General features: G+C 31.6%; 1 protein-coding gene across 3 annotated transcripts in view; it reads right to left on the bottom strand.

Annotated features, from left to right (window-relative positions):
* LOC114346442 (glutamate receptor ionotropic, kainate 2-like) overlaps positions 1–25533 on the bottom strand; it is a 793663-nt gene that overhangs the window by 75275 nt on the left and 692855 nt on the right. For all 3 annotated transcript variants that reach the window (XM_050656454.1, XM_050656452.1, XM_050656455.1), the window contains one exon: positions 24044–24245. In XM_050656454.1, coding sequence (XP_050512411.1) covers positions 24044–24245 — 202 coding nt within the window. The remainder of the gene's footprint in view (positions 1–24043; positions 24246–25533) is intronic.

The raw sequence follows: 25533 nt of genomic DNA, 5'->3' as shown, positions 1-25533 counted from the left end.
TGATCCTAAGCCCCTGAATTTTTAAAGTGGTATCTTTGGCCATTACATATTGGTTGGTGACAGTAACGAACAAGGAATGTAGTAGAACAGTAATATGGGTTGTGGAAATGAAGATTTCCTATACTCCGCTTAGTAGGGATGGGAAAAACCTACCGGTTTAAACCTAAAACCGGTTTTTTTACTTCGCAATAACCGGTTTTACCGGTTGTTTTTTTGTCCCGGTTATAACCGGTTTTTTCTTTTTAAAGTAAAAACCGGTTATTAGGTTTTTACGGTGATTAGGATTAGGTTAGCTATTATTTTGGATCCCAATCATAATTATTATTCTCAAGTAATTATTCCAAGCAAAACCATAATTCAAATTTTATTTTATTTTATAAATCCAGAAGCACACTGAAAGTGCAATCTCACATCAGCCAGAAACATTTATTAAGTTTAATTATAATATTTCCTTGAAAAGGTATTTGTAATCACAATATTTACATAAGAAGTGATCTGGTTGAATTAGACGCAAACATCATCTATTTTTCACACTTAACTCTTGACATTGAAAGTGGGTGAATGACTTTTTCTGATTACCAAAAATAATGCTCTGACTATGAATATCGAATTACTGATTACGAATACGAATCTCCAAGAATTTCCCTACGTTTTCAAAACGATACACCAATACAGGAAGTATTAAATGAGTTAAAATGTACCTATTCTACAAATATACAAATGTGTTAAAAGTAAAAAAAAGTTAAAAGTAAAAAATAAAAGATAAATTGCATTATCCATTTTATTTTTAAGTAAAATATTTATGTTGATATCATTTTTTTTAAATACCATTTCTTGTAAGCTATTGGATTAAAAAAACCTAAAACTGGTTTTTCCTAAAACCGGTTTTTTTTGGCCGGTTATAACCGCCAGGTTAAACCGTAAGCAATAAAAACCGGTATAACCGAAAACCGGTGTTTTGTCAAAAACCGCCATCCCTACCGCTTAGGAATGAGACTACAATTAGAAAACATGACTGTGATTGTTGCAACTAGAGTGCTTTATAATATAATATATAAATTTATATGGATGACAATTTTCCTGTGAATAAAACTGAAGATGAAACAAACGATGAATAATTACAACCTATAAAAAATAATAAAAATATTTCAGAAAACAATATAACACTAAATAATAAGCGTTAATAAATGAACACTTTGGTAGATTGTAAATATTAGTCCTGTCGCCAGGGGGGGTACAACGGCCTCCTTAATTCAGATGGACTTACCCAAGTTTTTTTTATATATTTTGACTCGTAGAATACGAATTTTTTGGGTAACAGTTGATCCGGATGTCGATAAGATTGTTATAGACAAAGAACTTGAGGAATTACATAACAGCGATTTCTCGCAAAACAAAACATCTTTTTGTATTTTTTGGGTCATTTTAAGCAAAAAATATTTCTACAAGTTTTTTCGTAGAATGCATAGTTTTCGAGATAACCGCGGTTGAACTTTCAAAAAATCGAAAAATTGCAATTTTTGAACCCAAATAACTTTTGATTAAAAAATAAAGTAGCAATTCTGCTTACCGCATTTGAAAGTTTAAGTCAAATTATATCGGTTTTGATTATTTTCATTGCTAAAAATTAATTTTTTTATTGTTAAAATAATCTATAAACACATAGTGTTTCCCGTGCCTAATACATGCGTTTTAACGTATGCTACGTAGAAATTGCCTCGCTTGCACTCGTAGCTACTCTACCTACTCGTTCGATTTTAAATGAGAAATCATTGAAAACATCACTCACATACTAGGTGTTTGTAGCTTTGTTTAACAATAAAATAATAAATTTCTAGCAATGAAAATAATCAAAACCGATATAATTTGACTTAAACTTTCAAATGCGGTAAGCAGAATTGCTACTTTATTTTTTAATCAAAAGTTATTCGGGTTCAAAAATTACAATTTTTCGATTTTTTTAAAGTTCAACCGCGGTTATCTCGTAAACTATGCATTCTACGAAAAAACTTGTAGGAATATTTTTTGCTTAAAATGACCCAAAAAATACAAAAAGATGTTTTGTTTTGCGAGAAATCGCTGTTATGTAATTCCTCAAGTTCTTTGTCTATAACAATCTTATCGACATCCGGATCAACTGTTACCCAAAAAATTCGTATTCTGCGGGTCAAAATATATAAAAAAAACTTGGGTAAGTCCATCTGAATTAAGGAGGCCGTTGTACCCCCCCTGGCGACAGGACTATATATCTAATAATAAAAGCAAAATTAATGTATTGAACTTTTTATTTATTGTAGTTTATCCCATTTTTTTATACCTGGATCCAAAGTACCAAAAAAAGTGGATTAATAGCAAGCTGAAAATTTGTTAATAGCTTAACGGCGTCTAGTTGGACAAACTTTGATGTGTGGGAACACTGGAACAGGGGAAGAGTTAATTGTGGAACAGGCTAAAAATTTGGAACGTCTTACTACGAAAATGTTCCACGTATTTTGTCGGACAGAACTTCCAATTGATTTGTTACCATTTCATTAAACTCTCATGCAAAAATCAGACTGGTGTTTATCACCAACTGGGCATTTTAATGAGTGGAACACAAAGAACATGTCAAATGACAGGAATCATGTTGGTTAGTAATGGCAGACTGATTTTTGTATGAGAGTTTAATGAAAGGGTAACAAATCAATTGGATGTTCTGTCCGACAAAATACATGGGACGTTTTCATAACCTGACTTTCCAAATTTTTGAACTGTTCCACAATTAAAACTTCCCCTGTTCCAGTGTTCCCGTACATCAAAGTTTATCTGACTAGACACCGTTAAGCTATTACCAAATTTGCAGCTTGCTATTAATCAACTTTTTTGGTGCGCGGGATCCAGGCCTATTAGTTTTATTTTTAAATCCAATAATTTTATTTTTTTATATTCTGCCTCTTCCCTTTCTATCCTTTTTTTCCTTCTGTTCTGCAAATGAACATTAGCTTGCCTGTACATGGTACTCAATGATTTAGATAATTTAAATGGTTTTTAACAAATAAAATATTGTACCGATCTTTCCTTTATTCTTCACATTTATTTATATATAACTTTCTATCTTTTGTAACAAAAGAAGTTCTTCTTCTTTGCTAAAGTGTGTATTTAGAAGTAATTTTTTGTTATCTCGTTATCTGTCCATTTTTTTAGATATCACTTTTTATTGATGAGTAATTAAGTAATATTAGTAGGTGTATATAATAATTAAATAATAGTAATACCTATAGTCCTGTCGCCAGGGGGGGGGTACAACGGCCTCGTTAATTCAGATGGACTTACCCAAGTTTTTTTTTATATATTTTGACCCGTAGAATACGAATTTTTTGGGTAACAGTTGATCCGGATGTCGATAAGATTGTTATAGACAAAGAACTTGAGGAATTACATAACAGCGATTTATCGCAAAACAAAACATCTTTTTGTATTTTTGGGTCATTTTAAGCAAAAAATATTCCTACAAGTTTTTTCGTAGAATCCATAGTTTTTGAGATAACCGCGGTTGAACTTTCAAAAAATCGAAAAATTGCAATTTTTGAACCCGAATAACTTTTGATTCAAAAATAAAGTAGCAATTCTGCTTACCGCATTTGAAAGTTTAAGTCAAATTATATCGGTTTTGATTATTTGCATTGCTAAAAATTAATTTTTTTATTGTTAAACGAATCTATAAACACATAGTGTTTCCCGTGCCTAATACATGCGTTTTAACGCATGCTACGTAGAAATTGCCTCGCTTGCACTTGTACACTCACTTGCACACAAATGACCCAAAAATACAAAAAGATGTTTTGTTTTGCGAGAAATCGCTGTAATGTAATTGCTCAAGTTCTTTGTCTATAACAATCTTATTGACATCCGGATCAACTGTTACCCAAAAAATTCGTATTCTGCGGGTCAAAATATATAAAAAAAACTTGGGTAAGTCCATCTGAATTAAGGAGGTCGTTGTACCCCCCCTGGCGACAGGACTACTATACAATATTAAAATTAAAAGGTAATTATGTAAGTATTAGGCGAATAAAAAGAAAAGTACAGTAGTAATAAATAGGTATATACAAATAGTAATAATATAGAAATAATAAGTAACTTTTTGTAGTAAAAAACAATAATTATAGGAGGAGTAACCTACAAACTTGCAAAATGTATGACATTGAAATCTCATTATTTCCATTTTAGTTCAAATATAACATACAGTATGAAAAATGAAAGAATACCCTTGAACGAACATATAAAACACGCTGTATTTTCCTGTCACCGTGTGATACAAAAAATGGGCCAGCGCAAGTACATGTAATAATTATTATTACATGTACTTGCGCGTGGGCAATTTTCTTTGTGACACGGTGACAGGAAAATACAGCGTGTTTTATATGTTCGTTCATGGGTATTCTTTCATTTTTCCGACTGTAATTCAGTTTAACCAACAGTATAAAATTTCATTAAAACACACTTTACTAAAAGAATCCTTTAAAGCGAATTATGAAATCATATGTCGTTAACAGCCACTTTAAAGTTCACTTTAATATAAAGCCTCCTTTTACTAAAGTCCACTTTTTCGAATGATTATGAAATCGGCTGTAAATGACTTGCTGTTGCGTTTAGTAAATTTCAATTTCCGACTTATCATCGACTTATTTCGTATGCTTTAAATGATGACGCACAAGTAAAAATTAGGGATGGGAAAAACTTACCAGTTATAACCTAAAAACAGTTTTTTTCCTTTGTAAGAATCGGTTTCTCCGGTTGTTTTTTTTGTCCCGGTTATAACCGGTTTTTTCTTTTTAAAGTAGTAACCGGTAAAAAACCGGATAAGTTGGTAAAATACTGAATTTGTACTCCCCCGTTATTTATTTATACGAAAAAATACCAAAATTTTTCGCCCCCGTTCATAAATGAGAAACTTTAAGCTGGCTGAAACCGATTTTACAACACTGATGACTGATTTCTATACTGATATGGATTGATATCGATTCGAATGTAGTATCGCTCACTAAAGCGCAATGTATGTAAATGTAACTTATTTGGTATTGGCTATGACTAAAAAAACCTAACACCGGTTTTTGGAATAACCGTTTTTTTTTATCGGTTAAAACCGCCAGGTTAAACTGTAGGTAAAAAAACCGGTATAACCGAAAACCGGTGTTTTCGTCAACAACCGCCATCCCTAGTAAAAATTCAGGGACTCAATTGTAGTTTTTAATTTAGAAAAACCTTTTAAAATAACATTTGTCGATATTGTGAAATATAATGGTACTATACTCTTGAGCGAAATTCATATGTTTTAATATACCTCATATACCATTGATAAAATTTGATATCTGATGATTGTATCTTTGTAGGGATGGCGGTTGTCGACAAAACGCCGGTTTACGGTTATACCGGTTTTATTACCTACGGCTTAACTTGGAGGTTATAACCGGTCAAAAAAACTGGTTACTCCAAAAACCGATGTTCGGTTTTTTTAGTCATAGCCAATACCTGATAGGTTACATTTACATTGCGTTTAGTTTGCGATACTCCATTGAAATCGATATAAGTCCATATCAGTATAGAAATCAGTCATCATTGTTGTGAAATCGGTTTGAGTCAGCTTAAAATTTCTCATATACGTGCGGAGGGTGAAAACTTTTCCCATTTTTGCTCTGAATTCAGTATTTTTTTCACTTATTCAGTTTTTCACCGGTTATTATTAAAAAACACCGGTTATAACCAGGACAAAAAAAACGAGAAAAACCGATTATTGTAGAGGAGAAAAACCGGTATTAGTTTTTCCCATCACTCTATCTAAGACTAAGTTTTAGACTATGCAGAGCATTTTATGAATATTTTTTTTCGTAACATTAATAATAATAGTATATTATTCAACGAGCATGTAATAGCTAGTACATGTGAGTAGATTACTATACTTTTTCTACGACCTTTTTTATTTTAATTAGTAAAAAATATAATTATCAACTACTCGAGATTTATATTATCTACTAATAATTAACAAAAATTCCTAAATGCTAATTATAATAATTTACAAAAATTCCTAATACGTGGCTTAATAATTGGTTGCCTACTAGGACCGAATTCTTATGTATTGTAAAAATACAACAAGAAGTAGACGAGCGGCACATCCTAAAAAAAACGCTTCTTTCTTGAGATACTGACCACGGAGAGGTGAATGGCCAATTTTAGTCATGTCATACTGTATGTTGTTGATGGTGCTGAAAATGAAAATAAGGTTTATTTTAAATTTTAAGTGGAGGAATATTGTCAAAATCGCAATTTTACCCTAAAAATAAAAAAAGTGGCTTGCGCCACTTTTATCTAACTTCAGCCCGTGAGTAATAACCCGTGAGTAACTTCAGCCCGAGAGTAATGACCCGTGAGTAACTTCAGCCCGAGAGTAATGAACTATTACTCACAGGTAAAGTAATGGGTGCTATTATCTATTAAAAAATGCGAATAATGAGCATGTTATTAAACGGTCGTAGAAAAAAAAGTTTTCCATATGGTTCCAACTTAGTGGGATATATTGTATGTGTATTATGTACGAAAAGTGCATAGAACCCACGCTATGTACCCTAGTGCATAGGGATTAATTCACCCCTTTCTCAATTTTTTAGAGAGTTTTTTTTTTCATATTTAGAGGTCCCTTGACCATATGAAAAAATAAAACCCCTTGAACGTTGTATTTCCTTTCCAAAATACATAATCAATAACCTAATTATAGAATATTATTTTTCTATGGATGATATAAAATGTGCAACTTCTCTCACTACTTACACATATTCAAAACGAACAATTCCTCACGCAGTGAGGAAAGTCCGCCATTGCAGTGAGAAATATTTTTTCTCACGGGTTCTCCTACGATTTTCCATAATATGATCGCCGTTTCCATGGTAACATGCACAATACAAACATATTATTAATATTGTCAAACAAAATGTGTTGAAGCATAACTTACCAGGAATTAATTTTCAAAACTGTTCAGAAATAACTGTTAATTAGAATTTTAAATAAATATCGTATATAAATTTTAAGAAGATTAAATACCTACATGTATATGTATTTTACTTCAATTTATGCATATAATATACCTAAAAGCACCTAAATATTTAATTTTCAAGTTTGAACTCTTGACAAAACCGCATCCATAGAAAAAGTACAGTGAACAACACATGAGAAAATGACATATTTCTCCCTCGCTTGATTTGCGGTCGTGAGAAATATGTTTTTTTCTCACTTGTTGTACAATATACTATTTCATAATACATACTATTAACAGATCTCTATAATCTTACTTAACCATGTAAAAATATGTGTTGGATTTTACAAAAAATGTTTAAAACAAGTAATTGGACTTCGTAAGTTCTAGGTTTTCACCCAAAGTAATCGAAAGTAGAACTGGAAGACGATATTTGAATTTTACGTGTAACTTTGCGTGGATTGATATACGAATTTACTAATTTTGAGTCATTTTTACTAAACTTTGACATTTGTCACCTCATTTGTCATTCTACTCGGTATAATGGCGGAGGAGTTATATTCGCCGTCGGACGGACCGACGGATAGACCGCCTAGGTCAAATATCTCACCTTTAGTACCATCCTTGGATTATCAGCTTTCATTTGACACCTCATTTGTCATTCTACATGGTATAATGACGGAGGGGTTATATTCCCGGTCGTACGGACCGACGGGAAGACAGCTTGGGTCAAATATCTCACCTTTAGTACCATTCTTGGATTATCAGCTTTCATTTGACACCTCATTTGTCATTCTACCTGGCATAATGACGGAGAAGTTATATTCGCGGTCGTACGGACCGACGGAAAGACAGCCTAGGTCAAATATCTCACCTTTAGTACCATCCTTGGATTATAAGCTTTCATTTGACACCTCATTTATCATTGAAGCTGGTATAATGATGGAGGAGTTATATTCGCGGTCGTACGGACCGACGGAAAGACAGCCTAGGTCAAATATCTCACCTGTAGTACCATTGTTGGATTATAAGCTTTCATTTGACACCTCATTTGTCATTCTACCTGGTATAATGACGGAGGAGTTACATTCCCGGTCGTACGGACTGACGGAAAGACAACCTGGGTCAAATATCTCACCTTTAGTACCATCCTTGGATTATCAGCTTTCATTTGACACCTCATTTGTCATTCTACCTGGTATAATGACGGAGGAGTTACATTCCCGGTCGTACGGAACGACGGAAAGACAACCTGGGTCAAATATCTCACCTTTAGTACCATCCTTGGATTATTAGCTTTCAGTTGACACCTCATTTGTCATTATACCTGGTATAATGACGGAAAAGTTATATTCGCGGTCGTACGGACCGATGGAGAGACAGCCTAGGTCAAATATCTCACCTTTAGTACCATCCTTGGATTATAAGCTTTCATTTGACACCTCATTTATCATTCAAGCTGGTATAATGATGGAGGAGTTATATTCGCGGTCGGAGGGACCGACGCACAGACCGCCTAAGTCAAATATCTCACCTTTAGTACCATCCTTGGATTATAAGCTTTCATTTGACACCTCATTTGTCATTATACCTGGTATAATGACGGAGGAGTTATATTCGCGGTCGTACGGACCGACGAAAAGACAGCCTAGGTCAAATATCTCACCTTTAGTACCATCCTTGGATTATAAGCTTTCATTTGACACCTCATTTGTCATTCTACCTGGTATAATGATGGAGGAGTTATATTCGCGGTCGGACAGACCGACGGACAGACCGCCAAGGTAAAATATCTCACCTTTAGTACCATTCTTGGATTATCAGCTTTCATTTGACACCTCATTTGTCACTCTAGCTGGTATATTGACGGAGGAGTTGTGATTACAGACAGACGGACGGACAGACGGACGTGGATAATACAAAGTTTTCACATATTTTCAAAATTGGGTGAAAACAATATCTCTAAAGAAACTAGCTAACCAAAAATACTAAGAGATAAAAAAGTTTTATTTCAGCTCCAATACCCCAAATACCATTTAAATATAAAGAATAATAATTATTGTTTGAAATGGGTAGAATGCGGAGATAACGTTTTATCAATCAGCACAATCTGTATATTTGCGTGATTAAATAAACAATGTGACAGATAGTATTGTAACATGGGTACACCCATGTCAATTAAGGGTAATAAATTGCTCTATATTCCATCTGACAGACACGGTTGTGTTGATGAATTAAATTAACAGTTGGTCTCTTTTACATATTATACAATTCTATAATATAATGACTGAATAATCTTTATTTTATATAATTATACAGTTTATATAATGAGGATAATAATTAAGTAGTTAATACGAACAATATAATTTGTAAAAAATCAGCGTAATATTAATAGTAAGGACATATTTATTTTAGAAATGAAATTTAGGATAAATCTAAAGCTTGTAGCCGACAAAAATTCAAAATGTTTAAAATTTGCTAAACATCGGAAGTTAATCTCAGAACTTAATATAGAGGATAGGAATATGAAGGAATCATTCATCACCATCACCATTGGAAAAAGTTGCTCTTTAATGCAAACCTTTTTTTTAAGTATCAAAATTAAAAATAGTATAGTAGTAATATTATTTACCATCTTTGATGGGACATTATTACTCACAATTTCATTTTATAGGATACGTTTATTTTGACCTTTAGATTTCCACTTTGGAAATGATTCCCAAAAAGAAATCTTTCCGAACACGATTTCCAAATTAGAAATTGAAACGTCGAAATAAGCGTCTTTTAAACTGAAATTGTAAGTAACTCCCATTAAAGAGAGTAATTGATATTAAAATGCCACAAGAAAATAGCTACAGAACAATAGTAGAGTTATTTTAGTGTCTCATGATGTACGAAAATTACTGAAAACAAAAATTATTTGCATTGCTTGAATTTTTTTGACATTTCCCTGAGAAGGTCCTAATGACATTGTACATTTTTGTTTAACAGTTTTTTTACACTATTTAGATTATGGTAATAATAGGTAGGTAGTGTCTAATCTAGAGTCATCGACTATTAAATGTTTATTTAGGGAACGTTTTCTTGGTGGAACCGATTTGGAGAAGAGCAATTTTTGTAATATTTGCTAAAGCTTTTAACCTTTAACTACCTGCGCATCAAGTTATAACATAACTACACGCGTGGCGTACTTTATACGCCACAAGAAAATAAACTAAAAACAGCGGATTTGTTTATTTTTTTTTTGAAAAAATACGCTTAGTTGTTTGTTATAAACCTTATTCGGCATCAGCGAATACTTGCAGTTCGTTCCCAGTAAGCCAATTGGGATTTATAACTGGAATCTGATTCCATGATAGATAAAATTACTATTAAAAATTATTTTGAAATGTGATTTTTTACGTGAGAAAAAGTATTGTTTATAAAGGAAAATATATTTTGTGCCATAATGACTAAAAAACTATTGAAATATGTACTTATATTACTACTTATATTACTATAATTGTGGCGTATATTGTCCACCACCGGAAACAATAAATTAATAATAAACTGTAAATTACGATCTTCCCAAAACGCCGATTATAACGTTGCCGAGTTGTAGAGTACATTCCAGTGATAGGTTAGATAGATATAAACAAAGTCAAACATTAAATTTTTAAATATATTTGCAGTGGAATTCTTAATATCTGGCGTACAAAATACGCCAGCGCGTGTAGTTAAAGGTTAATAGATATATTTATTCAACTTTTTCTTCTTCTTCCATTATATAAGCAATTGATTCAACTTCTTCTTCTTCCATTGTATAAGCAATTTTGCTTGCTTATTGGTGGGTTGTTTCATCTATGGAAGACTGTCACTTCTATCACTTGGTGATTTGTCCCTTGCTATTTTAACGACTCTGGTGTCTGCCATTCTGTACATTACATTTTGATTTAATCTCGTTACTCATTTCTGCTGTTTCCAGCACATTCTGTGTTTTGGGGGTTTTGTTTCTGAGACATACGCCATTATTGGTCTTATAATGGCCTTACAAATTCTTGATTTCATTTCACTATTAATGTGTCGGTTACAACATATAGTTTCATTAAGTCGTCATGCTAAGTTATTTGCTATTTGTACTTAATCTCTTATTTCTTTTTCAACGTCTTTATAGACCTATGTAGGCTCTGGGTACTTTATTTCTATTACTTGTTCAATGCTAACTTCATCTACTTTCAGTTTACATCTTATTAATTTTTTAATGATTACTACATTTCTAGTTTTCTTATCAAGTTAAAATCGTCATATTATGTTAAATTCTTTTGCTTTTGTATTAAATTTGTGAACTAGTCTTTGAAATCTATCGTCATTTTGGTCTATTAGCATTGCATCGTCTATAATATAACAGAGAATCTTAATTTAATTATTCCCTATTCGGAATCATATTCCTTTATTGACACTCTTTATGATCCATGATTAGATTGACTAGCAAATTAGTTAGGTGAATTTCCCTGTCTTATTCCATTGCTTGTATACAGTGATGAGCGTGCTAATAACCGGCAAAATAACGCAAAAGATGGAAAACATAATACATACATTGTGAAATAAAAAGATATGAAACTAGGAGAGGTGGAAATTATCGATATAAACGTATAAATTAACATTATATTACATAGTTTCCCACCTTTAGACGTCTGTGACAAGAGAATTTTATAAAGTTTTCCTGACCCAGTGATAGTTGTCATATTCCTCCGATAGGTCTAAAGGTGGCAAACTATGTAATATAATGTTAATTTATATATCGACAATTTCTACTTCTATTAGTTGCATCTCTTGTTACTTCACAATGTAATGTTTTCCGTCTTTTGCGTTATTTTGCAGGTTATTAGCGCGTTCATCACTGTATATGATTTTAATTGTTTTCATATTATCCAACGGGATCTCTTTATGGCACAAAACGTGTATTATATCTTTAAGTCTTGCCCTGTTATTTGCCTTTTTCAAGTCAATAAAATATATAGGAATGTGGGTCTATTGTATTTGAATGTTTTCTCTGTAATCTGTTTCATGACGAATATTGCATCTTTATACGATCTTCCCATAAGAACAGATTGTTGCTCATCTGCTACACTTATTATAAGCTGATTTATTGGCTTTTGGAAAATTTAAGTTGCAAGTTTCAGGGTCTTATCTAGCAAATTGACACCTCTGTAGTTTTCTGGTTATTTTTTACCGCCTTTTTGAATAACAAGAATAATTCGCTTTTTCACCATTCTTACCAGCAATATTTCGACAATTCATTCGGTGTCCCATTTTTACCTGTAGCTTTTCTTTACATTAGTTTTTCCAAGTGTTTCTGTATATCATGCTTTACTCTGGGCTAATTAGCAAAATTCATGGAAAAGTTATTTACCAGCAATTTTGTTACTGGAATGGAATTATAAAATCCTATATATTAATAATATATGTATGCAAAGTCCGTAGATAGTGTGCTACTTTTTTTATAAACAAAATGGCGCCGACAAATCGTATTTTTTAAATTATTGTTCTATAACTCCGAAGATTTTAACTTTACAACAAAAAAAACCAAATAAAAATTCACCGCAATTAAATTCTGCATAGAGATCTGTTTTTCACGATTTGCTTCGACGAAAATTTTCCTCGATAAATGCGGGTTTTCCTAACAAAAACTCCAATTTTCAAATAAAGTTTTAGGTAAATAATTATTAATCAATAATTAAATAACTTAGTGACATCAAAGCTTTCTTGGTATAGATTGTAATTCCAGAAGCCGGTGAAAATTAAACGAATATTTTAGCAACAATTCAATTGTTAATTAACAATTTACGATCGCAATAATAACCAAAATAATAATGATACATTGATCAAACTTATAAAGATTATAAAGATTAGATGCTTATTTAATATTTTATCGACAAAATATAAATTTTTCTTTTTTTTTGTATAATCTTCAAATTTTGAAAAAAAAAATAGTTATAATACGCTGGTCTAATTAGTAAAGTGCAAAGAAAGGTTATTTACCAGCAATTTTATTGCTGGAATCGAATTATAAGATCCTATATATTATTAATATAGGTATGCAAAGTCCGCAGATAGTGTGCTACTTTTTTTATAAACAGAATGGCGCCGACAAATCGTATTTTTTTCAATTATTGCTCTATAACTCCGAAGATTTTAGCTTTACAGCAAAAACACTCAAATAAAAATTCACCCCAAATTAATTCTACATAGTGGCAAGTTTTTCCCGATTTGCTCCAACGAAGATTTTTCTCGGAAAATGTGGGTTTTCCCAACAAAATCTCGAATTTTCAAATAAATTTTTTGGGTCAGTAATTATTTATCAATAATTATATAGCTTGGTGAAATAAAAGCTTTCTTGGTATAGATTCTTGTATTTCTTGGAATTCAGAAGCCGGTGAAAATAAAACGGATATTGTAGCAACAATTCAATTGTTAATTAACAATTTACAGTCGCAATAACTACCAAAATAATCATGAGACATTGATCAAACTTAGAAAGATTATAAAGGTGTGATGCCTATTTAAAATTTGGCGACAAAATATAAATTTTTCATTTTTTTGCATAATCTTTAAATGTTTAAAAAAATTGTTCTAAACAAATTAACATTTCTCAGAAATTGTTTATTATATTCTAATTTTAAAAAATATTTAAAATGCGTATTTCATAGGTCTTGAAAATGAATGCTTTAAAAAAATTTTACAACCATTTGCAAAAAAGTTATGAAACAGCAAAGTAAATATACGATTTATCCGTTTTTATAATTTGTTTTAATTGTTTCAAAGCTTAAATGTGAGTCTATGGTACAAACTAATTACTCACAAAGAATTTCAAAAATTAGTGCAATGGTTATATTTTAATCAAAGATTAAAAATACTTTTTTTTGTAATTTTTAGCGCAAAAGTAGGCCTGATACAGAGTCGGAGCTAAAATGTTCACTCGAAGCGACTGACACGCAGCATACATTATTTATTAAAAGTGTATGTTGCGCGGCCAGTCGTCGCTCCGAGTGAGAATTTTAGCTACAGTACTGTATTAGTCTACTTTCACGCGTGTAAATTACAAAAACATATATTTATAATCTTTAATTAAAATATAACCATTAAACTGAAAATCAATATTTTTTTGTAAATAATTAGATTGTACTTTAAACTCACTTCTACGCTTTGAAAGAATTAAAAAAATATATAAACACCGTAGTAATCGTATGTTTATTTTGCTGTTTCATAACTTTTTTGAAAATAGTTGCAAAAAAGTTCTAAAGCATTCATTTTCAAGATATTTGAAATATGCATTTTAGATATTTTTTAAAATTATAATATAATAAAAACTTTCTGAGAAACGTTAAGTTGTTTATAACTATTTTTTTAAACATTTAAAGTTTTCGCGCAAAAATAAAAAAATTATATTTTGTCGACAAAATGTTAAATAGGCATCTCATCTTTATAAGATTTCAAAGTTTGATCAGTGTATCATAATTATTTTGGTTATTATTGCGACCGTAAATTATTAATTAACAATTGAATTGTTGCTAAAATATTAGTTTAATTTTCACCAGCTTCTGGAACTATAATCTAAACCAAGAAGGCTTTTAAGTCACCAAATTATTTAATTATTGGTAGATAATTACTTATCTAAAACTTTCTTTGAAAATTAAAGATTTTGTTGGGAAAACGCGCATTTTCCGAGGAAAATTTTCGTGGGAACAGATCGGGAAAAACACGTCTCTATGCAGAATTTAATCACGGTGAATTTCTATTTGAGTATTTTTGTAGTAAAGTTAAAATCTTCGGAGTTATAGAGCAATAATTGAAAAAAACACTATTTTCGGGCGCCATTTTGTTTATAAAAAAAGTAGCACACTATCTGAGGATTTCGCATACCTATATTATTAGTATATAGGATCTTATAATTCGATTCCAGCTGGTAAATAACTTTTCCCAAAAATGGCCTATTCTCCGATAATCAGCCCAGATTATTGCTTACATAAGTTTCTTAGTTTATGGCAAGTTTTGGTGTTTGTGGTTACATTTTAAATAGTCAATACATGCATCATTTTCGATGTCCTATGAGTTTACTTACTTATTTCATTCACTTACTTTTTGACCTTTTATAAAGCGCCATATTCTTTTTATTAACCATAAAAATAAATTTTCTCCAGTTCTTTTGAGATACATTCCCAGTGCTTGTTTTTAATCCTTCTTACAAGTGCATATGTTTAATTTTATAATGTTGTTCTGAAGCTATTTTCTTGTGGCATTTTTACAATGTTAACTATTTATAATGGGAAATAAGCCACAATATTATTAAAAAATGATTTTTATTAACGTTTCGGCGCCCAAATCGGGTGCCGTTGTCAAAATATAAAATAATACTGTATTATTATAGTATTATTTTGTATTTTGACAACGGCACCCGATCTGGGCGTTGAAACGTTAATAAAAATCATTTTTTAATAACATTGTGGCTTATTTACCATTATAAATAGTTAAAATTTTAATTTCATGTTTTATTATTGTAATCTTCGTATACTTGTTACACTTGTGGATCATTTATGGGTCACGAAGTTTATGAATATATATCTGTATATCTGTATAGAAGAATAGATATAGAAGAATTCTGAAAATATCATGGACAGAACACGTCACAAACAAAGAGGTTCTGAGAAAGATAAATAAAGAAATGGAAGTCTTAAATACAATTAAAACCAGAAAATTGGAATATCTCGGTCATATTACACGTGGAGAGAGATACAACTTGCTCCAACTCATTATGCAGGGAAAGATTCAAGGAAAAAGAAGCATAGGGAGACGCATAATATCGTGGTTGTCCAACCTGAGAGAATGGTACGGATGTACATCAAACGAACTTTTCAGAGCAGTAGTCTCCAAAGTCCGAATAGCTATGATGATTGCCGACCTCCGTCGCGGAGATGGCACTTGAAGAAGAAGAAGAAGAAGAAGAAGAAGAAGATATGTGTGACAGCGTGACAAACACATGAAGGCCCAGAGTCAATAATGAGTTCGAGTCTCTCTTCGAATGGAAAATCATAGTCAGATAATAAAGTCCATAATAAAATGGACAGGGCAATATTTTGGCAAAGACCAGACGGGAGAATGTCTGCAGGACGATCTAGAAAAAGTTATAAAGATGGAGTCAGATAAGATCTGAAGAAAATGGGAGTGAGACAAGAGTATATAGTGGCATAGGACCAACAAACCTGAAGAGTTGTAATGCCATAATATATGGTTATGATAAGGAACGCATTTTATTTGTGTATTTTGTCACAACGTCATCAGTAGACTTAGGCAAATATGCAAAACGCATATTTTGCATATAATGCATAAAAAATGCAAAAATTTCTAATTTTGCATATTTTTATATAAGTTAGCATATAATTTTAAATTTTGGTTGTAACTATACATATACATATTTTTATATTACTGTAACAGGTAGCTTAGAAATCTGAATATTTAATTTTATTTTATAATCTCTTGGTACATATTCAAATTTTGGGTACCTGAATGTAGTAACTAATAAAAGAGCGTATTATTATTATGTACACAGTTTTGTCACCTTTTGGTTACAAAGGTTCCAATATCAGCCAGTTTATATCTCTAGGCCGTCAAAATAAAAATTTTTATTTTGACGGCCCATTTCGCTTTTGTTGTAGAATAAGCCGTGAACACGTGTCTTCGTAATTGTGAATAATTACTGTGCTTTGAAAATGCCGCAAATAAACAGTTCAGTGTCGTGGTGTCATTCATAAAATCAAACTATAGTTTTGTTCAGAAAACTATCACTCAATTAGAATCCTCCAAATAATTATCATTGTTAGAGAGTACATTTTAAATAAAAGAATTTGAATCATCGTTTCAAAACATTAAAAGTAATACATATTGGATAGGAAATTTTTCAAAAATTTAAAGCAACCATAAAAAAAAACAGTGGTTATTACCCGATTCTTTCTCAAGTGGTTCAAGTACTAGCTGGGACATTTTTCGAAGCACTTAATTTAGAACCAACTATTATCGTAAATTTGAACAATGCCCCAATTAGGTACATCAGTTATTCTCGAAAGAAGTTTTTCTATGTAATCAGATAGTAGCCATAAGTATTTGTTAGAAAATTTTGAACAGCATTTGATAATTATTTATTGTTACCACAATTCGAATATCAATTATAATATCAATTATTTATTTGTTAAAATACTTAAATATTTAATTAATTAGCTTATTCAGTAAAATATATACATGTTAATTAATACACCGTGTGGAGATATTGTAAATTTGTTTGTTAATAAAAAATACTGTGAATTTTTTTTTAATTACTTGCATATTTTCTAGATAAACGTGCATATTTTTGGGTAAAATACTGCATATTTATGCGCATATTTAAGGGGGGTATGGTTTGAAATATTTAATTTTTTTTATTATTTCAAATAAAAGTGAATACTTTCAAGAATACTCTCTGAAAATTTCAGATTGATCGGAGTAAAATTACAAGAGATACAAGGTGTTGAATATCCCTACCTTCGACCCGCTTTGCCGCGGCTTCGCGCCAGCACGCTTGAGCGTAGTGAGAAACGTTAAACAACTGTTCGCCTTCTCTTTTGTAAATTACTCCGCAATTCAAAAAACATATTCCAATGTTCATCACTTTACGATTTGGCAGACAAATAAGAAGGTGAAAATGCAGTTGTCAAAACTTTAAACGCATTTTTCTCAAAACTGTTTTTTTCAAATGCGGTGGGCGTTGTAACTGAAAAACTACTCGACCGATCTACCTGAAGTTTTGCGTATATTTTCTTTAGACATTTGGTGAGGTAACAACGTCGAGATAATTTTCGTTTTGTACTTATTTTTTGTTCAATAATATTAAATCTGTTGGTTTTCACAAAATTTTTATCAAAAATTTCGTATTTTTGACTTCTGAGTGATACCAAAAATTCAAAAATCATTAAAAATAAAAAAAACTCGACGTTGTTACCTCGTGAAACTCATAAGCTAATTAAATCTTTTTGAATTTTTTTGTTTCGTATGATCCAGGGATGAGTTCTGATGTCCACCGCAAAATCTATTTTTTTGAGCTGCCTGCCAAAATTTGTCACCAATGGCTTATTTTTCAATATTTTGAATTGAATTTTTTCTTAAAGATTCTTCGAATTGTACTTAATATGCTTATTTAATTTAAAAATCAAATAATTCTACCATAGCTTCGAAAAAAATTAACAAAAATGTGCTCGATATGTTGATTTCAAACCATCCCCCCCCCCCGTTAATACATTTTTATTTGAATATTTGCCTAAGTCTAGTCATCAGTGTACGGCAACACTGATGACGTAATGTCCAACACATATACTGTAATTAACGGTAATTCAAAATTTAAAATTGATATGTTGTGTGTGTGTGTGTGTGTGAGATCCTGGCATCAGACAAAATCTATTTGCCACAAAACATGTAAATTCTTAATTACATTAAATGATTTCATATTGCCTATTTCTAAACTATACCGCTATTTTTGAATTTCTGATAAAATTAATGATGGAATCTAGTACCGCTTTATCTGAGGAAGAAAGGAGAGCTGTAATATTTAGTGGCAATGGACACTCGTGATGAGTTAGTTCTTGATACAGAATTGAAGAAGATTGAGAGTTCAGAGAACATTCTAGAAATATATGATTTAGATCACCAATGGATATATTGTCACAACTACAGACAGGGGAGTTAAGTATTCCAATTTTATATAAGTGAGATGGAAAGCGAGCATGGTTCAATTTTAAACGAGTCAATACTGACATGTGTGCTCTATTATAATTAAAGGTGAAATGAGGAATGTTTTTTGGAAGTGTAGGGTGAATTCTGAAATAATGGTTTGTAGATTTACTTGCAATTCTTTTGTAATCAGTTTCCCATTTCCTTCTGATATTAGGTGTGAGAGCATTATTCAAACCTTTTAAATTAAATACTTTGACAATATGGTGGCAACTGTGACTACTTTTTGCGGCTATATCCGCAATTTCATTACCTTCGACTCCGCAATGTCCTTTCGTCCAAATAAACGAAACAGTTACATTATTTTGTTTAAGATCCATAATTAATTTTTTAATGTTCAAAATTAAGGCATTTCGGAATTGGTTTATTGGGTGACCGCTAATAGCTTGTAATGCTGATTTTGAGTCTGAAATTATTGCCACATTCGTGCATGTTTGAGTTGCACACCATTCTAGTGCCTTTTCAATAGCAAAGGACTCGGCGGTAAAAATGGAACAATAATTTGAGATTCTGTACTTTTCAATATGATTTATGTTTGAAACAAAAAATGCCGAACCTGTATTTAGCTCCGTTTTTGACCCATCTGTATATATTTTAGTTAAGTTCGACCCGAGACACAATTCACAATGGATTTTATCATGGCTTGGTTTAAGATATTACAATCTGAATACCGAGGGAATATGGTGATAGGTTTGTCAATTATAGAATCGAAACTGTGTGCATACAATGGTATTTTATTAAGTTTAACAATATCATTTTGAAATAAGTTTGTATCAATAAATGCATCTGCCAAAGGAGGAGAGTTTTTATTTTTCCAATAATGATTTGTCAAATTGTCAATTACAAGAAAGTTAATTTTTGCGATCAAATCACTGTTGTAACATCTATATTTTAATAGACTTTTATTTGCTAACTGCTAACTGCTATTTGCTAACTGTCTTCGAAAACTAAGAGGAAGTTCTTGAGACTCTGCCAGAATGGCATGATTTGGTGAAGATGCCATGGCTCCCATACATATTTTCAGAGCTCTATATTGTATTTGATCAAGAGTAAGTTGGTTCGTATTGGAGGTAGAACCATAGAGAGTACACCCATAATCCAAAATCGAGCGAATATAAGACTTGTAGAACATTAAGGAAATTTGTTGATCCGCGCCCCAGCTCTGTTTGGAGAGGAAGCGCAGAAGATTAATTCCCTTTTCACATCTTTGTTTGACATACTTAATGTGACTGGTCCATAGAAGTTTACTATCTATAATTATACCTAAATATTTATATTCTTTTACGATAGGAATAGTGTATTTACCTATAGAGAAATTATCGACTAACTGATATCTGTGCCTTGTGAAACACATCACAGCTGTCTTTTCTGGTGAAACACTAAAACCCATATCGTCGAACCAGTTTTGTAACCTGTCAAAAGTACGTCTTAAATCTATCATGCAGCGATCGTAGGTATTATGGGTGACATAAATGCATAAATCGTCCGCGTATTGAATAATTTGTATGTCATCTCTCATCAAATCATGCAAGTCTGCATTGTATAAGTTAAACAAAAGGGGACTTAAAATAGAGCCTTGTGGAAGCCCGTTGTAAAGTACTCTTGGACCATGTAAAACGTTATGACTATCTCGCAAAAATATTTTTCTATTAGCAAACAAATTTAAAATATTTATAGAGACTCTTTTATTGATACCAAACGTTACCATTTTTGAATATAATATTTCCAAATCTACCACATCATAAGCCCCTTTAAGGTCCACAAAAAGACACAACATGTAATTATTTTTTGATAGACACAATTGAGCATCTGTAACTAAATGGGAGATTGCATCAATTGTACCTATACCTCTACGAAATCCATACCGATTTTTTGGTAAAATTGATCTGTTTTCGACAAAATGTTCGAGTCTAAATTTTATAAGCGTTTCGAAAGTTTTTGTAATACACGATAACAATGAAATAGGTCGGTAGGACGAAGGTAAGTCAGGTGGTTTCTTAGGTTTCGCTAGAAGACACACAATTATATTTTTAAGACTATCTGAATAGTTTTGTTTCAACCACCAATCATTAAAAATTTCTAATAGAAAAAGTTTACCACTTTCAGGCAATTTATTTATTATCGTATAAGTGAACCCGTCAAGTCCAGGTGCAGTATTTTTTGATTTTTTTAAGGCTAATTCTAATTCCGAAAAGCTAAAATTTTTTGAAAGGGTGTCTGAGTCTTGATGGAAGTGAAATTGATTAATGTTGTCGTTAAAAATTGGACCTGCAGCAAATGAAGGAGCCAATGTATCAAGAACTTTTTGAGTAAGGCTTTCGTCTAATTGTGGTTTTCTTTTTTGATGGTGTTTATTGCAAATAGATCTTACAGTGTTCCATATCTCAGTCAGAGGAGTGTTTTTATTTAGTTCATTCAAAAACATTTTGCAACTGTTTTTTTGTTTAAGTTTAAACGTACGTTTGACATTAGCAGAAATGTTTTGATATTGTAGATAATTGATAAAATTACCTTGTTTTTTTGTTTTTTAAACTCGCTGAGAGCTTCTTTTCGTTTTTTAACAATCGCAGAACATTTCTCATCCCACCAATAAGGTCTTGGTACAGAAGGTGTGAAAGATTTCTTAATAGGCATAGATTTCGATGCTGCGATTGTGATTGCATTGAGGAAAAATTCGATTTTGTCTACAGAATTTGAATTCCTATCTAAATTATTGAGCTCACTAATTTCTAATTCAAAAATATTTCCAAAAACAGACCAGTCAGCACGAGAGTCATTCCATTTTGTTGATGGGATGATGACAAAGGAGGAGGGATTGATTTGAATTTCTATATTGATTGGGTAGTGATCTGAACCTAATGAATCTGAATCTACTGACCAAGCTATACGGTCGGCTAAGAAGGGAGATGTTAGAGTTAAGTCAACGGCTGAATGATTACTAGTTGGGGATATTCTTGTTGGTGTTCCGTCATTTAATGTAATTATTTCACAATAATCCATGGCCTCCACTAATATTCTACCATTTCTGTCGTCTGCAATTGGCCCCCACATGCCGTGGTGAGCATTAAAATCTCCCAGAAAAATAGTTTTTGCAATATTAAACTGAAGGAATAGGTTGATCCAGTCATTTATTTCTATTCTAACATCTGATGATCTATAGATTGATACTAATGAGAGATTAATTTTGTTCAAAAAAACTGCGCATGCTTCTATACTGTCATCGAAATTATTATTAATTTCGGATTCTTGGTAATCTATTCCCTGTCTGATGAAAATACCTACGCCACCGTAACCATCTTCACGACATTTATTGATAAAGTTATATCCTTTAAGTCTAAAATGATGACCGGATGTGAGCCATATTTCTGATAGAAATATTATATCTGTATGGTAGTTGTTAATATGATGCATAAGACTGCCTTTGTTACTATAAATGGATCTACAATTCCATTGTAATATGGTTAGTTTTTCTGTAATATTTTTAATAGCCATTTTCACTATCTGTGAGAATGGATTCTAAATTATCTTTATTATTATCGAATATTGTAATGATATTGTCCCTGATCTTATTTAATTCAAATTTTCCTTGATTATTAATTATATTTGTAATTAATGAATATATCTGTGAGATAAGTTTATCTCGACAAAACATGAAATTATTCTGTTGTGGAGCGGGTGTATATGGGGGAAGAGAAATTTGTCTTTTTTGATGGGAATTTTCTAGATCTGAATTACTAGTGCTTGGAGTCTGAGAAGAAGTCTCAGTTCTTCGCCTTTTAATTGTTTTTGATTCTAATGCGGTTGAATTTGATTTTGGTTTATTTAAAGGAGCATAATAAATTGTTTTGTTTGCTGGTGCTAAATCGGGAAAGTTTTCAAGATTATTTAATATATCAAACCTATTGTTGGTATTAATTTTGGCATAAGCTGGATTGTTAATCGATAATTCGGCATCCTTAAAACTTTTATTTTCGAAAGCCATTACTTTTTTTATGTCTTGTTGTTTTTTATACATTGGGCAGTCTCTTGAAATTGAAGGATGATCAGAAGATTTACAGTGAACGCACATTTGCAACTCGGAATTACATTCAGCGGAAGAATGCTCATTTGCACATCGAGAACAACGTGATTTGCCTTTACATTGGAACGATATTGTGACCGTAACGTAAACATTTTACACATTGAACAACGGATGGATGTATGGTTCTACAGGAAAATTAACCATATTTATATTAATAAAGGACGGAATTTTATTACCTTTAAAATTTATTACTACCAATTGTCTATTGACAAATTCTTCTTTTTTGGTTTCAGCGTTTATAATTTTTCGTTTCATTCTTCTCACTTCCGCCACTGGAACTATGGAATTAATTGCTTTTTTCAAGTATTCTTCAGTAAAAAAGGTATCAACGCCGCGTATTATGCCTCGTTTATGCGTGAAAAATTTTGGAATATAAGCAATCAACTTATTTTTTGTTAATATTTCGTGATTAATTAATAAATTAGCGATTTTGTATGTTCTAAAAATTACCTTAACACGTTTTAAACCTACAGAATGAATATCAATAATATCATTTCTAAATTCAATTACTTGTTGTAAATAAAAGTAAATTCTGACAGGAAAAAGACAACCAAGATTCTTATCGGTATGTTCCAAAAATACCTGATACGGACCTGCATCCGTCGGTTGATATTTATTATCAAAGTCATCTTTTTCGAAATTTGAGGATACTGTATCCATTGAAGAAACATTAATTTGACTATCATTATTATTCATTTGATTATTATTATTTAAATTAACCGAGGGCGGGCCAGGACCGCCCCCGTTACCTGACATTTTCTGTAAAACAAAGCTGTCTGCTAGTTTTCCACAAAGTACCACAAAACAGAAATTATTGTTAACACTCTGCACGTGGAAACAAGGCCGGAATGTACCAAAACACTGCCAAAATTAATAATTCTTTGGGACGAACTCCAAAAAACGAACACGACTTTGACAGTTATTTTGACATTGTGAAATTGATATGTTTTAAAGTTTTTTTTTAAAGCCGTCTCTTTCTGAAGTACCGGAATTATTATTAATTCCATACTTTTGCAACATACTGTATATTTATTAAACTAAAACTTTATATAATATTATATGTACAATATAACAAGTTAATAATTCTTAGAGTAACTATTTCAAGTATGTAATATAGGCCTCTAAGACCAACTTAATGTGATAAAAATATAAATAATATTTACCTTTGGAATCTAGAAGTCCCCCGATCTGCGTTAAATTGCAATCACGTTGCACTATATAATCCAACATAGTAGATTCCATTAGGAAGGCATAATTCCCGTCGAGGACTTTCTGAATTCCTTGTTCGTATGTGGGGACGAATACGGAGGGCTTTCGATTTTCCATAAAACGCCACATTTTTTTATATGTCTCTATCATCGAATCCTGGAAATATTCGAAATTTGAAGGAAAGACCGAAAATGTATTTGGCTACGTGAGAATATTTGAAAAAGTTAAGTTTATAAGATATGTATGTAGCTTGCCAGAATTGCAAAAATGTATATAGGAATATTAGGAATTAAACTTTATGCGATTTGTACGTTAAAAAAATGTAAAAATTGCAAATCGAAATATATAACTATAATTAATAACCAAGCAAGTTAATAAAGTTATTGTTTTATAAGATATCTACAATATTTTGAGAAAGTTTATAATTTTTTTTGTAAATTATACCCGTAGTGTAGGAAACAGAGGTTGAACCTTGCAAAATGGACACAACTCCGGTTTTATTTTTTTTTTTTTCGTTATATTAAAGGGTGCTTATTATAAGACTAACTTTTTCTGAAAAATTTTTGCCCCGGAACCCCCCTCTTCCCCCTTTAAAGCGGGTAATTTGTGGTTTTTGCGGAACGTAGCCCTTCCTGTACCTTTTACAAAAAATTTTTTTATAGAAATATGAAGAGTACTATATTTTCTATGATTTATTTCCCGACAGCATATGTCTATCATCCACCGTTTAGCGGGGGTGGCGCCCCAAAGTTGACAAGTTTTTAAAAAGATGTTTTTAAAAAAATATATTTTTCCCTAACTGAAACGGAAATTAAGAAGAAATCCTGCGGCATATATTCGCAAATAAGTGACTGATTTTTTGGTATAGGTTTCACTTAAGGGTAATTGCCCTATTTTTAATTACAGGGTATTACATTTTAAAAAACCCCTTTTTTATACCATCTGAACCGTTTATGCTAGAGTAAAAGGACTTTCAGCGATTACCCATGTACTGGTGCTATTTACAAATTTGTATAATGCACCCCATTTTTTCCCCGAAACCACCCCAAAAAAAAAGAATTAATAAATAAAGTAATTTTCTTGGAATCCTTCACACACAATGCCCTTTATTAATATGCTTCATGTATCATTTTGTGCACGTTATTATTACCCATGCATGGACACCAAAAGCGATTTCCTAGTGCAACCCCTGTAGCCAAAAAAAAAATGGGAGTTGAATTTTTTTTGTTTTTTGCTTTTTGATCCACATGGGCATATGCTTCATCAATAGTGCTTTTCAAAAAACATGGGCATATGCTTCATCAATAGTGCTTTTCAAAAATATATATGGTTATTGCAACATAACCATATATATTTTTGAAAAGCACTATTGATGAAGCATATGCCCATATCCATGAAAAAGCAAAAAACAAAAAAAAATTTCAACCCCCCATTTTATTGATCT

The sequence above is a fragment of the Diabrotica virgifera genome, chromosome 7 (genome assembly GCF_917563875.1).
Source record: "Diabrotica virgifera virgifera chromosome 7, PGI_DIABVI_V3a".
Lineage (NCBI taxonomy): Eukaryota > Metazoa > Arthropoda > Insecta > Coleoptera > Chrysomelidae > Diabrotica > Diabrotica virgifera.
The sequence above is the reverse complement of the archived record's forward strand: the minus strand, read 5'-3'. Positions and strand labels throughout refer to the sequence as shown.